The 17,777-nt window shown below is 39.5% G+C and overlaps 1 protein-coding gene across 1 annotated transcript in view; it reads left to right on the top strand.

Annotated features, from left to right (window-relative positions):
• The first annotated feature begins 16,134 nt into the window (after positions 1–16,134).
• The window catches only part of PPID (peptidylprolyl isomerase D), a 13,465-nt gene continuing 11,822 nt past the window's right edge, over positions 16,135–17,777 (top strand). The window contains exons 1-2 of the mRNA XM_077761458.1: positions 16,135–16,336; positions 17,557–17,697. Coding sequence (XP_077617584.1) covers positions 16,252–16,336; positions 17,557–17,697 — 226 coding nt within the window. The 5' untranslated portion in view covers positions 16,135–16,251. The remainder of the gene's footprint in view (positions 16,337–17,556; positions 17,698–17,777) is intronic.

Here is a 17,777-nt window from a genome sequence, read left to right as displayed (position 1 = left end):
ACTAGCCACCCAGACACCCCTACACACACACACACACACACACACACACGCACGCACACACACACACACACACACGTTTGTTTTCAACTAAAAAGACAAAATGACCTGGATATTAAATTCTCCTACTGTAGATTTACTCAGAGATCCAGAGGAGATTAATATTTACTTCTGATTTCCTCAGACTTTGAGGAAAATGCTAAAGTTTTTCTACCTGTGAGTTTTCCTAAAACATTATTTTCATTGAATATCAAGGATAATTTAAACTTTTCTTTTAAAAAGATTTTATGCTGCCTAAATGTCACAGATATAATTGGTCATTTAAGTAAGGAACATGTTACGCCCAAAGACTAAGCAGTGTCAGAGGTGAAGGGAGTTTTGAGTGGAGCCCTTCTGTACGTTTTGTCTATCCCTTCAACCGCTCCCATTTAGTCTGTTGCCTGGAAGATTCTCATCATTGCAGACTGCTTCCATCCACCTGTGCCTACCTACCACCTTGTAGAGATGGCCACGGAGGTCAGTAGACATTGCCATAGGCTAGGAAAAGTGTTCGCAGTCTCTGTACTCCGTATGTGGGGCCATGGGTGGTGAGGGAGAAATACATTTTTGAGGCACTAGAGATGTTGCACTGGCAGAGGAAAGACTCTGTCCTGGAGTTTGAAATTGACAGTGGAACATTTCTTAGGCAGACGGAATTCATTGTGACAGGAAGTTCCCCTGACCTGAGACTCCTGCCACAGCTTACTGAACAGAGCCTGGGGGATGGGGAGAAAGAAGGGATCTTGTTGCTGCTTCACCTGCAGGCTTCCCTGTTGTCATGTGGCCTAAAATGAGGCTGAGGCACCACCAGAAAACATGAGAAGATTTAATCCAGAAGCCTGAGGAGAACCCTGCCCTTCCTCAAGAGGGGGATGTCCTTCAAAATGACAGCTGTTACTCTCTGTAGGGATTCAGACCCTTCCTTCCCCAGGCTTTGTGAGCAGCGGCAGGAGCAAAGAGGTCTCAGAATTTCTAGAAGGACCTCAGTCCTCCCTACCCCACAACACGCACGGCTTTGCTAACATTATCTACCAGGAAACCATCAGGATTAATCACATTATCCCTTTATCCCTGTTTACAACATTACTGCAAGAAGCCAGTGGACTCTCACCTCCTTTACTCCAAAATCCCCATATAGCTCTTAATCTCATTCTCCTCCCTTCTCCCACCCTCTCCTACTCTCAAAATGCATCCACTGTGTTCACTGTAATGCCTAGTCTGTCAGCAGCAAAATTCCTATATGTTCTCAACCTGTTCGTTGAAGGTCCCCTTTCACTGTCCTGTTCCAACTGAATTCAAATCTCCCCAGGAGATGACCCCTGCCCTTGCTGCCCTCCCCAGTGGTGGTCCTGATCTCCACCACACCCTACATGACCTTGGCCTAGAGACAGAGTGAGGGTGCTCCTTGCTCTCCCCAAATCTCCTGCTTTGAATCTCATGTCATTAGATATACCACCTACTGTCCCTTATTGTCACTTGCTCTTATTTCTCAGAGAATAGCAGATGACTCATGGGCACCTTCTCCTAACATAATTCTAAGTAATTTCAATATCCATTTGGTCAGTCTTCAAATATCCTGGCCTTAGTTCCTTAACCTCTTCTTCCTATAATTTTGCCTTTCACCCTTTACCAGTCGCTCACTATGAAATCACACCTTGACCTTGACATTATCTGTAACAGTAACTCCTTCCGACTCTCAATGCCAAGCGTCCCTCTAGTACCACCACCACTCCCTCTAGGACCCTGACTCCAACATCCCTGTCATTCTGCTGAGATCCACAGTCCCTTGACCCGACCACCTTTCACTTGTGGGATAATGCCTCATTCTTCTCAGATCCTCTCATTCCTCATCACTTACCATTAAATCCCTCCATCAGTTATTAGGATCACTCCCTTGCAGAGAGTTCTAGTTATTCACTAAACTCCATCCTCCTTTCTTCCAAAATGATAGAATTGTAGCTAAGCACGGAGCTGACCATACACACTGCATTTCCCAGGCTTCCTTGCACTTAACTGTAGCCATAGAACTAAAATTTTGCTGATGGAATAGGAGCCTAAGTGATGTCTGGTGCCTGCAGGCTAGTTCTCTTGTTTTAACAAGAGCAATGCTTCCTCCTCACACTTTCTTTCCCCCTCCTGATAACGGGTAAAAGATGTCCCTGGTATCCAGTTTCTAATTTATAGCTTAAGTCTGGATTGCTTCTAAGAAATCCAAATTCATATAGCTAGCTGTTTATTTGACATAACCATCTGAGTGCCTAAGAAGCACCTCAACTTGATCATGTCCATAATTTGATACCTGACCTCCTTCCAAATCTGCTTCTCATTAGACTTCTCCATCTCGTTTGATGGCAACTCCTTCTTTCCAGTTGCTGAGGTAAAAAAAGTCTTGGAATCATTCTAGACACTTTCTTTTCTTTCCACTCCAAACAGAATCTGCCAGCAAACCCCACAATCTGGTCATTTATCCCCACGTATACTGTTGTCATCTTGATTCAATCCATTGTCCTCTCTTACCTCTTACCATGGCCTCCTAACTGATCTCTGACCCACTCATTTGTTCTTATTATAACAGCTAAAATGGTCTTTTTTTTATGTTTTATTTATTTCTAGGAGAGAGAGAGAGAGACAGCGTGAGCAGGGGAGGGTCAGAGAGAGAGGGAGTCACAGACTAAAACAGGCTCCAGGCTCTGAGCTGGCAGTCAGCACAGAGCCCGACGCGGGGCTCGAACCCACGAACCGCGAGATCATGACCTAAGCAAAAGTCGGACGCTTAACCAATAAGCCACCCAGGCGCCCCTTGAATTTTTGACAATTACAAAATCGGTGTAGTTTTAATCTTTATTTCTTCTCTTACGAGGCAATTTAAATATCAGCTGAAGAGCAGTTTGTATTTCCATTTCTGAATACTGGAAGTTCATATCCTTTGTCCACTTTTCTGAGGATGTTGGTCTTTAGTTGTAGAAGCTCTTTGTACACTATGAAAATGAATACCTACTCTGTTAGAATAAAAATCTGTTTATCTGTTAGAATAATAATTCCCCAGTTTGTCATTTGTCTTTGGCTTCATTTATGGTGGGCAGAATTTTTAAAAATTGGAAGCCTAATTCTTTAATGTTTCCTTTTTTGGGTTCTGAGTACAGTCCCATACCATAAAAGAACATATGATATCTCCCACCTGAGATAATATTTTTAAATCATACTTTCCCCCCTAACATTTAAATCTTTTATTCATCAGGAATTCATTTTAATACAGGATGTGCGATATACTTCCAATTTTATTGTTTTTCCAGATAGCCCATTTTGTCCCAACACCATTTATTGACTGTTCTGTTTCTCCACTGACGTGAAATGCCATTCAGGAGATTCTCAGGCAAACTTTAATGGCTGTGAGCTTAGGTTGATGTAACAGTGTTTTCTCTTTGTGAAACCTCTGCTGGCTGGCAGACACCTCAAACACTGAAAGTTGCAAACAGGCTAAACCTGTAATATGCTGAAAGCCCACACCCAGTAAATGCATACATGTCTTCAAATTGTAGCTTGAAATGTTGTGAGCACATGATTCTCATATTGTTAGTTCCTCCACCCCATGCACATTCTCTCCCATAATGTCAAAAGATGGCAGGAAATAGTCACATGGTTTTTGGTTGTTTACTATGTGAGGAAAACCAGAACTTAATATTTGCAAATCACTTTGAACTACAGAGAAGAAAACTGCTATTGTAACCCTCATGTTAACCTTTTTTTACATCAAGCACATTGTTGTAACATCAGCATTCTGGGCTTAATGAAGTTTTATTTTAATTAGTATAAATTTATCTCTCTGTGTTCAACTAGCCATGAAATCAGGTCACTGTGTATGGATTATGAGGGCCGAAATTTTGAGGAATGGAATGAAACTTCAGAATTGATGTCATATCAGATCATTAAAACTGTTTCACCTGGTATCTATTATGTTTTTTGAACTAGAACACACATTTATTGTTCAGTGATAATTATACTGATAAAGCTGACACTAATACACTACAAAATACTGCTATAGCTTTTGAATTAAGTTCTTAAATCATTCAAACTAATTATGAGAAATATAATTTAAGTTTCAGGGCACCTGGGTGGCTCAGTCAGTTAAGCGTCCGACTTCGGCTCAGGTCATGATCTTATGGTTGATGAGTTTGAGGTCTGCATCAGGCTCTCTGTGATCTAGCACTCTCTCTCTCTCTCAAAAAAAATAAACACTAAAAAAAATAAGAATGTAAGTTTCATGGCTATTGGGCTGTGTTCCTTGATGGAAACACTGTATAACATATCAGTTAGGGGTTTTGTTCAAAATGTAGACAGGGTGAGTTTCTTGATTCTTCCACCTTTTATCTGAGTAATGTGAGCAAGTAACCTAATTTCTGTAAGCCTTAATTTCCTCATATACAAAATGGTAAGAATAGTACTTACTGTTATAAGGATTAATAAGAAAATCCACTTTAACCCTAAGTTTGGCATTTCTTCCCTATCTGATTGGCAAAGATCAAAAAGTTTAATCATATATTGGGTGGTGTGAGTATGGAAGAGACAGGTACTTTCATATATTGCTTGAGGGAGTGTAAATAGGTACAACCACCTAAAAAAAACAGTTTGGCTATCTATCAAAATCACAAATGCAAGTACATACCTTTGACCAGCAATTCCTCTAGCTGGAATTTATCAAGTAGATGTACGATTTATTTTTATATTTATTTATTTATTTTTATTAAAATTGTTTTTAAGGGGCGCCTGGGTGGCTTAGTCGGCTAAGCGTCCGACTTTTGCTTAGGTCATGATCTCGCGGTTCATGGGTTCGAGCCCCGCGTCGGGCTCTGTGCTGACTGCCAGCTCAGAGTCTGGAGCCTGTTTTGGTCTGTGACTCCCTCTCTCTCTGACCCTCCCCTGCTCACGCTGTCTCTCTCTCTTTCTCCTAGAAATAAAAAAACAACAACAACAACAACAAAAACAAAATAAAATTGTTTTTAAAAAATATATTTCTTTAAGAGAGAGTGTGAGCAGGGGAGGTAGAGTGAGGGAGAGAGACAGAATCTGAAGCAGGCTCCAGGCTCCAGGCTATCAGCCCACAAACCAAGAGATCATGACCTGAGGCTGAAGTCAAACGCTTAACCAACTGAGCCACCCAGGTGCCCCTTTGTTGTTTTTTAAAATTTAAATCCCAGTTAGTTAACATATAGTATAATAATGATTTCAGGAATAGAATTTAGTGATTCATCACTTACATATAGCACCCAGTGCTCATCCCAACAAGTGCCCTCCTTAATGTCCCTTGCCCATTTAGCCCATCCCCCCACCCACTACTCCTCTAGCAAGCAACCCTCAGTTTGTTCTCTGTATTTTAGAGTCTCTTATCGTTTGCCTTCCTCTCTGTTTTTATATTATTTTTGCTTCCCTTCCCTTATGTTCATCTGTTTTGTATCTTAAATTCCACGTATGAATGAAGTCATATGATTTTTGTCTTTCTGTGACTTATTTCACTTAACATAGTACACTCTAATTCCATCCATGTTGTTGCAAATGGAAAGATTACATTCTTTTTGATCGCTGAGTAATATTCCATTGTATGTATATGTATATATATACACCACATCCTTATCCATTCATCAGTAGATGGACAAATTTGGACTCCTTCCATACTTTGGCTATTGTTGATAGTGCTGCTATAAACATTGGGGTGCACGTACCCCTTTGAAACAGCACTCCTGTTCAAGCAGATGTACTTTTAAATGAACAAATTAATAACCATATGCTGATATTTATTGCAGTACTGTTATAGTAAAAAAGAGTGGAAACAACCTAAATTTCCATCTACAAAGGACTGTTTTGGGCTCATGCAATCCAATACCATGCTGTAAAAATTTGAACAAGGAAATGGGGCAACTTAGGGGCTAATAAGTTAAGTGTATGACTTTGGTTCAGGTCAGGATCTCACAGTTCATGAGTTTGAGGCTCATGTCGAGCTCTGTGCTGACAGCACGAAGCCTGGAGCCTGCTTCAGATTCTGTGTCTCCCTCTCTCTCTGCTCCTCTCCCGCTCACGCTCGCTCTCTCTCTCAAAAATAAATAAACATTAAAAAAATAAATATTTTTTAAGTTTGTTCATTTATTATTTCTAAAAGACAGAGAGAGAGAGAGAGCAAGCACAAGTGGGGGAAGGGCAGATAGAGAGGGAGACACAGAATCTGAAGCCAGCTGTAGGCTCTGAGCTGTCAGCACAGAGTGTATTGTGGGGATCAAACTCACAAACCACGAACTGCAAGATTGTGACCTGATCCAAAGCCCAATGCTTAACCAACTGAACCACCTAGGTGCCCCAAACAAGGAAATATTTTTATTATTGAATGGGATATTACCCAAATATATTATTGGTAATCAGAAGAAGCAATGTGTATAAACAGGTGATGGAAATACAATATATATATACACACATACACACACACATATATGCTCTTATAATCACAGAAATGCTCAAGAAAAACACTCAGGAAATGGTAGCATTGATTTCCTCTAAAACTGGAATTTCTTGGTGGAAATTGTGTAAGAATTTCCTGAATGTCCCAGAAACTTTTCACTATGTATCTTTTCCATCGTTTGATTATACTCTGTGAATGTGTAACTTATTTTTAAAAAATTAATCAATATTGGGTACCTGCCTGGCTCAGTTGGTAGAGCATGCAAATCTTGGTCTTGGGGTTGTAAGTTCAAGCCCTACGCTGGGTATAGAGATGACCTAAAAAAAGAATTTTTAAATCTTTAAGAAAATTTTTTTGAAATAATAACAATAAACCAATATAGGGAAGCCTGGCTGGTTCAGTTGGTAAAACACGCAACTCTTGACTTCAGGGTTGTAAGTTTGAATCCCATATTGGACGTAGAGATTATTTAAAAATAAGATCCTAAAAAAAAAAAGTATATAGAAAACTTGTCACACATAGTAAGCATGCACATGTTAGCATTTATATATATACAATCCCAACTTCATTGTAATTATTTTGCTGTGAAATATGATATCCAGAAAATTTTAAAAATCAGCTGTTTAAAAATTTAAATACTACAAGTTTTATAATATATGAGTAATTTTGAACAAGAAAATTGGTCTTAATATAAATTGTAAGGATTTCTTTTAGCCCATGAAGTCTTATGATTTCAGGGTCTGTTATCATTTACATTTCTCATAAAGGTATTAAAATATTGGTAATTTTAAAAATCTACTTATGCAATGAACATGATTAGAAGGAAAAGTTTTCTGTATACAAATGCAAATGTCTCATTAGTCATTGCGCAATTGAAATTTTGGTAGATAAGAGGTGTCATTTAAGACATTACTAGATTTTTTTTTAAGAAAATTTTTTTCAAATGTTTATTTTTGAAAGAGAGAGCGAGAGCGAGTGAGAGAGAGAGAGCTTGAGCAGGGGACGGTCAGAGAGAGAGGGAGACCCATAATCCAAAGCAGGCTCCAGGCTCTGAGCTGTCAGCACAGAGCCCAACACAGGGCTCGAACCCACCAACTATGAGATCATGATCTGTGCCAAAGACGGCCGCTTAACCAACTGGATTCTGACAAAGAAATAAAATACTGAGCATACTTTGGAATCATTTCTTTATTTACAACTGAGTTTGCTTACAGTTCTAAGTTTTGAGTAAATTTGGATGAATTGCGAACAAATAATTCTTTCTCTATTTTACTTGTATGTATTTAGACGATCAGGCTGCCCTAGCTTCTTTCTCAATAAACTGTGCTGGTAGGTTTGTCACTTTTATCAGATATTCTACTACTAACATCCTGTTCTCCCCCATACTTTGTTGATAATACTTTGTCTGGTTTTTAGCTTCTTAAATATAGCTTTTAAGCTATGCAATAGATATATCTTATTAACACATATCCCTCTAGACTCTAATCTCACAGCCTCATAAAGTATTTTCCAGAATGTAAGAAGACTTAGATCATATGGCATCTTGCCTATGAAATTGTTAGAGATCTCCAAAACTGGATCTCCCAGTTTTTTTCACAGTGTCTTGAATCTACCTCTATACTATACATATACTATTACAATCTGTCTCTTTTAGCAAACAGTGAACTCCTGTAAAACATTAGCTCTATTTTTCATCCTCATAACTATGTGCCAGGCCTGGCAAGTATTAGGTACTCAATAATGTCTGATGCTGAATAAAGACCATTTTTTTTTCCAGTAGATGTTACACTACTAATGAAAGTACATCAGCAAATGTTATGACTTTATTATATTTGAGTGTTTTATTAAATATAAAAGTAAATCAAATGATTAAAGTTCTTATCCAGCATGTCTTAATCAAAAATCTGAATACAGAGCAATTGTTTTCCTAGATCAAATTCCAATTTAATAGTGTAATAAATAATTGTGTTCTACATTCCCCATCTTAAGCTTAAAAGATTCATCATTTTTTTTATAACTGAGTGCACAACCTCCTTCCAGCCGCTTGGTCCAATGATCACTTCTAGGGGAATATTCAAGAAGCAACTGAATCTTTTGGCTATTCTTTTCTCAAAAGGAACAATTCACATCAGTAATAATAAAACCAAAGTTGTTAGCTTTGGCAGATGTTCCCAAACTTCTAGATAGACTAATAGAGAAATGTTTTTTTCTGACCTAGGGGTTATGTTTTATGGCCTGCAATAGAAGCACGCACAGCTCTCACAGTTTGGGCTGGAGGCACGTTCTTTAGCCTCTCAGCCAGTTTCTTCCTCTGTGAAATGGGATTGAAACACCAGCCTCACTCACAGCCCAGGTTGTCTGTTTTTTTGATGATGTTTTGTAGTACCGATTTCTGGGGCTCCCAACAGAGGTCCAGAATCTAAATAGACCCACTGTTGCAAATTGAGAAAAGTCATAACCCACTCTGAAACATTCCTCCTTAACAAGGTGAGATATTCTTTCTGTGGGCAAAAATACAAACTCATTTCTTTGTTGCCCACTGGCCTGGGACCCAGGGCACTTAAATTACTCTTCAATCAACAGCACAGAAATCTTTCATTTCACTTTGTCAGCAGTGATTTCAGTGATGTAGCTACAATGCAGAGACTGTTAAAGGCTTAGCTGATAACAAGTGAGAATATGCATAAGGAGCATAATAACCATGAAGTCCTAGGACCTCACTAAACATATCCATCCTTCCAATTTGAGTTCTAGAAATCTGTACACCTGGATAGACATCACTATTCTGGCCACCTGTAAAAATAACTTAGCAATATGTTCATTTGCATTTTTGTTTGAGAGTCAATGAAAGAAAAGACTTGGGTGGAGCACTACACTCTGAGAGTAGTAATACTTTTTTCGGTCTTATCGGGAACACTATCCATCATGTTATTTAATGCTCCTCTTCTAGATTAGGGGAGAACCTAGAAATGGCAGACCCATTAACAACTATTTCATTTAAGTTTGAAAGGTTCTGAACAAGAGGGAGGTGGATTTGAGAGCCATCATTTGAAACACAGGAAGGAGAATAGACAAATTGTGACAATGACCATTACTGAGTACCTACTGTGTGCCAAATGCCTTTAAGTATCTCCAGCCTATGGTACCTTTAAACAAAACAGGGAAGAGGTGCCTGCGTAGCTCAGTCAGTTAAGTGTCTGTTTCTTGATTTCAGCTCGGGTCTTAATTTCACGGTTGGGGAGTTGGAGCCCTGCATCGAGCTCTACACTGATAGAGCAGAGCCTGCTTAGGATCCTCTCTCTTCCTCTCTCTCTGCCCTTCTCCCACCTACCTCCCATTGCAAAGGATGTAATTTAAGGGTGGGGAGTTACAGATGAGATCTCAGGTTTGTACACAGCAACTTTGGTGGCACAGGATATAGGAAAGAGGGCTCAAAGACTTCCACGTGCCAGGGGTGCCTGGGTGGCTCAGTCAGTTAAGCACCTGACACTTGATTTCATCTCAGCTCATGATCTCACGGTTTGTGAGTCTGAGCCCCAAGTTGGGCTCTGCACTTACAGTGTCGAGCCTGCTTGTGATTCTCCTTCTCTCTTTCTCTGCCTGCTCCTTCTCCGCTCTTTCTCTCTCAAAATAAATAAATAAACTTAAAAAAAAAAACTTTCCATGTACCAACTCATCTTTTTCAACTTCAAAGTGTTACCACCAGTAATCACTACTTATTTTAAGTGGTTGGCGTTGACATTAGGATACAGAAGATAACTTATAAGATATGTAAAAGCATCTGGCACACAGTCCATATTCAGTAATGTTACTTTTACTTTTAATTCTTACAAATTATTCTGCCAAAGGAACTGGATTTCACCGTGGAGAAAAATTCTTCTTCCAAAGACATTTATAGGTCTGTAGGAATTCTATACTGTATTTATCATTTTCAGTTAGCTTAAGGACATTAAAAATAATATTAAGATTATTCAGAATAAATGTGAATATTCTGCATTTAAGACATTAATAAACCCAAATTATCTCATTAGATATGACATTGATTATTAATGTCTCAGCAATGCCACCAACAACCTCCATGTCACTAAATTCAGTGGATGTTTATCAGTCCATTTTTACTTAACTTCCCAGGTTTACCACTCAACCTGTTTTTCACTCTCTCCTTGAAACACTCCTTCCTTGGGTTCCATGATACAACATTCTCTTGCTGGTTTGTCTTCCTACTTTTCCTTTCTGCCTCCATTACAGACACACCTTTCTCTCCTTGGCCTTTAAACCCTGCAGTTCCTCAAGGCTCTGCCCTAGGACCTCTTCTTTATTCATTCCCCACCCTCCTCCCCCAGCAATCATACCTGTCTTCATGAAATCATCTGTCTACTAATGTTACCTAAATTTCTATCTCTTAGACTTCTGTTATATATCCAATTAACTACTCAACATATCTACTTGAACATCTCAAAGGCACCAGAGACTCAATGAATCCAAATCCAAACTTATGGTATTCCACTCAAATTATTATCTTCTTCCAGGGTGCCCATCCAAGTAAATAGCCTTACTACCCACCTACTTGTGTATCCCAGAAAGCCAGATATCATCCTCCACCCATTCTTCTAGGTCATGTCCCATATCCAATCTGTTGGAACAGTTGATTTTATACACACTCCTGATGTGCCTTTCTCATCCATCAACTTTCATCCATCTTTATTATCATCACTTCAGTATAAACTAGATTCATGTCTCATCACTAGTTACTGCCTCACTCCCCTCCTTACATCTATTATGACTCCCTTTGATTTTGTTCTCTATTTTAGATCCAAAATAATCTTTCAAAAATGCAAATCTTTTAAAGTTAACCCTATGAAAAATCCTACACTGGCTTATTTAACATGTCACAAGAGTCTGCCAATCAATAGAACCTATCACATCCTCTCTGTAAACTCTTCTACTTAGTATAACCCTTCTGTCAGAGCCATCAGGATTTGTTACTTGCATATCTTCTATTAGTTTCTTTTGCCATCAATCTCTGCCTCAAATTAGGGAAATTCATGGAGATCCAGTAGATTGGCACCAACTCTCAACTTCTGTACAAAGTGATTAGGAGAAAATTTTATTATTGCTCTCATTTTCTATGGAAAAATGCTTCTTCTCACTTCACATTCTATAGATATAGAATATCTTTCAGAAGGCAGAGAAGCCTAATCCGTTTTAGGATGCCAGATCAAAGCTAAGTTATGTAAGGATAAAACAAGTCCAATGTTAATGCCATGAGGAGCTCAAGGATCATTTACATATCATGGTATTTCTTACACAATATCTAAACCTTACATGTTTAAAGATAGACCGGCAGCTCCTATCTTTCTAGTATATAGGAAAATGGCTTTGGAATCATATCAGGACACTTTCTTAACCTCTCCAGCACTTATCTGTCTGACAAGTAAAATAGGATAATAAGACTACTACCTCTGACACAGAGTTATTCTGAGAATTAACTAACATAAAGTATGTAAAATACTTCGTAGAGAGCCTGGCACATAGCAATGATCAATAGGGTCTAGTTATTATTATTTGTGCTTGTGACAGTCACAAAATCCTTTTTAAGGATGTCCTTTTAGATTAAGGTAAATTTTTTTTCTTGGAGGAAAGGAATACAAAAGGAATTTTTAAAAAGTTTATTTATTTATTTTCAGAGAGAAAGAGAGCAAGAGTGGGAGAAGGGCAGAGGCAGACGTAGAGAGAAAGAACCCCACTGACGGTACAGAGCCTGATGCAGGGCTCGAACTCATGAATCACGAGATCATGACCTGAGCTGAAGTTGGACACTTAACTGACTGAGTCACCTAGGCACCCCAGGAATACTAAGGATTTGAACAATGATTTTGTTGGTTCAAATCACTGTATCATTGATTTTGTTCTATCAGATAAACAGTTGACAACTGAAAACAGTTAAAATTAATCTTATTATTACTCCTCAGAAAAGGAATACACACAAATCCTCTCTTACCTACTGTTATTGTAAACCAATATTCAATATCCTTTTTTGATCATATCACTTCCAGCTCCTTGAAGATTATTATTTTGGGAGTTCTCAGGCACAAAGTCCACTGCACCAGTTCTGTCTGTGGGAAAATTGCTGCTGGTGGCGGAGACTCTGCTGTCCCCTGGTGGCATCTGCTGTCTTCCATGGGTTCAAGGGTCTAGCTCAGAAAAATTACAGTTATCCTTAGTCATAAATTTTAGCAGGCAGAGCTTGAGAATTGCTTTTCCTTCTTGATTAGGATCTCTCCCTCACATTATATCTCATCACCACCAACGCCTCCTTTAGAAGCAGAATCATTTTGTCTCCTTAAAGAGTTACATATTAGCCTCTTGGAGTTCAGATTTGCTGTTGGAGACTGACTCTCAACAGATAGGATCCTGAAACTTTCTCCCCAAACTCTGGTGTCTTTTCTGACATCTTACCTTTGACGAAGGGGCTGGGTGTTATTTCAAACTTGTCTCACTATTAGTTAGGATCTCAATGATCCATAGTTTATGCCCATAGAAAGGTATGAACTCAGATGTGTGCAAACAAGTTTTTTTTTCTACAACACACCTTAAGTTCAATTTGAATCACCTACTCAAAGGGTTGATAACACCATAGTCTTTGTCAATTTCTGGTATCTTACTTTTTCCTCTTGAGGTTGGATCTAAACTTGATAATGACTAGTGCTGCAGCAAGTTTTGGGATTGGGAGGCTCTGGCTCTCAATGTCATCTGTGTACATAGGCATCTAATGAGAAAATGAACATCCTACCTCAGTTACCAGTTCTCCCTCACCTCCCCCTAGTTCAGAGTTCCCTTCTGCAAGCTTCCTTGAAATGTAGAGGCCACCTTTCCTCTTCTATGGCACACTTAGGAATACAGGGATATCATTTTGCTCCCACTCCAAATTAGGGCATAGGAAATCTTTGGGAGTCTGTCTAGTTTCCATCTACTTAACCACGTCATTAATCCATAGTCTCTCTGGGGCCTGCTGCCTTCCTGAGGCTTATTCAGGAATCTAGGCACATATTTCCTCTGCTCTTAGATCTCATAAACACATCTATGGAGGTGTGTTGGACTTCCCGGGGATGTGACCGGGGAACATGGTTCAGAGACATCTCATCTCTGAGACAATGGAAATCTGCTCCACCATTGCCTTCCCTCTTACTCTCCTTTGTCTACCATCGACAACCCCTCATTCTCCAGGATAGGGGACAGGTTTGTTTACTTGAGTTTTATTATTATTATTATTATTATTTTTTTTTTTTTTTGGCAAGTGGAAAGCCATGCTCTTACAAAAGATCTTTTGTCCAAATCTCTTGCTATGCCAGGAGTCTTTTTTTTTTGTTCCTATAAAGCCAAGACTTTTGCAGCTCTAAAGTCAGGAAAACTGTTTTACTCCCATTTGTTTTCTTTGCTGTCACATATTTCTCTTAAAGCAACAAGCACAGAGCCTAGCTGCTTGTTTGGGTGGAGTAATGGGCAAAGAGATTGGAAAGGAGAATATTGTGTGGGGGATGAGATCTATTAATATTATCCTACCACACTTATGAGGAACAGACGGAAATAATAATAGAACTCTTAGAGCAAATATTCATCCCTCTATTCAGATGAAATTGTGTCCTTAGCCCTAAGAAATAGTGCATGCTCCTTACTCTTTCTGCACACAGGCAAGATTTCAGAACTCTGAAGCCCTGTTTTAAGCAAGCAGACAGACAATGGGACAGCTTGTCTTCTAGAAGAATTTATCTGTTCATTAGAGATCAGTACTGGAGTGGTTTTGAAAGGTATGATTCTGTTATCCAAGTTTGTTCTAGGAATTTGACAGTTTATACAAAGCTGTTACTTTACTGTGAAAAATCTAGACACAGTGAGAGTAACATTTAGTCTTTTACACTCAGAAACCTGTAGAACAGGAAGAATCATGTTATATTTTTCTGAGAACACAGAGCCTCAAAAGCACCTTTGTGATTTGAACTTTCATTTTGAAATATGTTGATATTATTTTAATAAGGTATTCGCTATTTATGATTAATAATTGTTTATACTTGTTGAGTATTTACTATGCTTCCGATACTAAAACATTTAAATAATTCTTCACCTAATCCTCATAAAAACCTTAAGAAAGGGCACCCGGATGGCTGTCCGTAGAGCATACAATAGTTGATCTTGGGGCTGTAAGTTCAAGCCCCACATTGGGTATAGAGCCTGCTTAAAAACAAACAAAAAAACAAACAAGGGATACCTATCATTATCCTAATTTACAGATGAGGGAACTGAGGCACAGAGAGGTTAAGTAACTTGTCCAAAGTCACAAGTTAATTAGTGACTGAATCTGAACCCTGAAGTCTGATGGCACAGAAGTGCTTAACTATGTAATCATAATGATATTCATAATGATGATAATGGTTAGGAGGTTATAGTGTGAAAGTCACAATTCTCAGGATAATAAGCTAAAGGCTGTCTTTAAGCTAGAGGAGTAGAATAAAACTTTTCAGGTGAATTTATCATTTGTTATTTGTGAGACAAAGTGTCAACTGCCAGTTTGCAGCCTGGAAATAAGACTGGATCAGAGAACAATTTATTTTGACTCCTATTCATCAAAGGACATAGGAGTTGTGGGCTGAGCTGACCTAGATCCTCAGGGAACCACAAGGAATAAACACGGAATTCAAGGATGTCAACCCACAAGGAATTAAGATTTATATTAATTTTAATGTGCTGGAATTTGAAAGAATCAGCAGGAAGCACCGATAATCTTCTCAAATTACACACAAAGACGTCTGGTAACGAAATTTCTTAACATTCTTAAAAAATTCTCAAGGCCATGAGCATTCTGTATAACTCAATCATTCATTCAAAAGTATTTATTGAGCACCTACGACCTGCTGGACACTGTTAGAAGTGCCCTGGATAAAGCAATGAACAAAACTAAATTCTTGTTCCGGCAGAGTTTAATTCTAATGCGGGAGACATAAGTGAAGTGAAAAACAATAAGAATATTACAAAGTGCTAAAAAACATAGCAGGTTCTCTCCAAAATTTGGCTTTACCGGAGGTGAGTCTGTGTTCATATGGCTGGGTAAAATGTTTACACAAATTCTCGTAAGGGAAAAGTGGACTATAACACACTTTTATCAGGGAATAAAACTGCTCTTTTCTGGACGTTCAGCTTCAGAGGCATCACTCAGGATGTTAATATTAAGAACGACTTCTAAGAATACGGCAGCACAACACGGCCGCTACTGATTAGCTACCACCAGGCTGTGTTAGGCACTGTGCTAAGCAATTTACGTTTTGATGCTCAAAACGACCCCTGAAGGTGAGCATTTTTATTCCCATTTTCCAGACAAGCAAAACGAGTTTCAGAGAAGAAGTCACACATCCGTTCGTGGCGGACCTGAGGCTGGGACGGAGACGATGGTCTCCAAAGCTCTTTTCTACTACCACGGCAGGAAAAGCAATGAAGCACGTGCGAAAACGGTAAAAACGATCGGGGCTGCAACTTCTGCCCAGGAAAAGTGAGAGACAACAGGACAGAAAACTACGGAAAACTCGCACGACCTCGAGCGCGCGGAAACGACGCCAGGAGGAGGCGCCGGAAGTCAGGGCGCGGCTTCCTGGCTTCACGCCGGAAGTGGCTCGTCAGCGCCGCGGACAGATTTTCGCGGAGAAAGTAGCTTTAGGGCTGAGCTGCTGGGCGTCCACGAGGTTCTCTGAGTTCGCTCCCAAACCCAACTGCAATTCAATATGTCTCACCCGTCCCCGCAGTCTAAGCCCTCCAACCCCAGTAACCCTCGAGTCTTTTTTGACGTGGACATCGGAGGGGAGCGAGGTGAGCAGAGTCTGATACTTGGGGAGTGGCCCCGAGGAAGCTAGGCTTCCCGGGATTTGGGGGACTCCGAGGGTGGTGGGCGGTTCGGGTCAGGGGCTGCACTGTGGTGCGGAGGGGATGGCGCCCCAGACTGGACTGCTGGAACACGTACAGGCTTCCAAGGCTGGGTCGAGCCTGCACCCTTGCACCAATACCATCGGTCGTGTGGAAGTTTCTGGAAATTTCTGGTTTGGGGATTGTGTCGGCCTTTAGTTCGTCTCTCCTGATTTGGTTTTACCTTCTCGCCACCTTGCATCAAGCAAGCATGAAATAAGGTTATTTTATGTTTGCAGTGGGACATTCAGAAAACTATGATAAGAGGTTTGTTGAGTTCCAGTCACGCCATGTCTTGCCACGCGAGATCAGCAGCTGCCATGTGGTTTATAAATAGATCGACTTTTCTTTGTTGATTTTTCTTATTACCGATTTTTAATTTAGAGGTCCCATCGGATTGGTGAATGTTTTCTCTGTTTTGGCATTGGGAAAAAGGAGCTCAGTGTAGCAGTGTGGTTGCCTAGGCTACATCAGCAGCCCGGAAGCTCTTAGATCTTGTGAATTATACTGATTTGTAACTTAATTGCTCTTGTTTTAGAACGGGTTAGGTTTGTGGGCCAGACTGTTAACGCATATACAGACGCACCCATCAGGATTTAGGGACCCCGTGGATGATGATGGATACAGACAAGTACATTTAGTGTGTTTTGAAATTAGCGCGAGGTTTATTTTTACCTGCCTTAGGAGTTGTCTAAAATGGGAACACCTTGCGGCTGCACTAGGCAGATTCCATAGAACACAGAGGCTACAGCTATACTTAAAACTGAGCCAGCCTGAGCACTCAAAAGAGATTTAATTTTCTCCTATTGGTTACTTGGTGGTAGGAATTTCTGAGTACAAGTAGAAGAAATAACTCAGAATATAAAACAATTTGTACTTCATAGTGTCCCTTATATGGTGATATCTTCTGGCTACTGTATTTATGATCCTGTGTGAAGATGTAGAAAAGTAATTGTTTCAAATTCCTCAAAATACATGACACTTAACGTTAGAGTAAGTTTGAACATTAGAAAAATGACCAAAAAAGAGAACTTGGTATTTCAGTCACTAGAATTTTACCTACTTCCCTTTTATCAATTGCATATTTGGTTGCTTGCTTACTGACATTATTTCATTTTTTATTTTAGTTGGTCGAATTGTCTTAGAATTGTTTGCAGACATTGTACCGAAAACAGCAGAAAACTTTCGTGCACTGTGTACAGGAGAAAAAGGCATTGGACCCACCACTGGGAAACCTCTCCATTTCAAAGGATGTCCTTTCCATCGAAGTATGTGTAAAAATTTGAATCTGATTTTTTTTAATGCTAATTTATTTTTGAGAGAGAGTGAGTGAGCTAGGAAACCAGAG

Source organism: Crocuta crocuta, unplaced genomic scaffold, assembly GCF_008692635.1.
Source record: "Crocuta crocuta isolate KB4526 unplaced genomic scaffold, BGI_CrCroc_1.0 scaffold422, whole genome shotgun sequence".
Classification (NCBI taxonomy): Eukaryota; Metazoa; Chordata; class Mammalia; order Carnivora; family Hyaenidae; genus Crocuta; species Crocuta crocuta.
The sequence above is the reverse complement of the archived record's forward strand: the minus strand, read 5'-3'. Positions and strand labels throughout refer to the sequence as shown.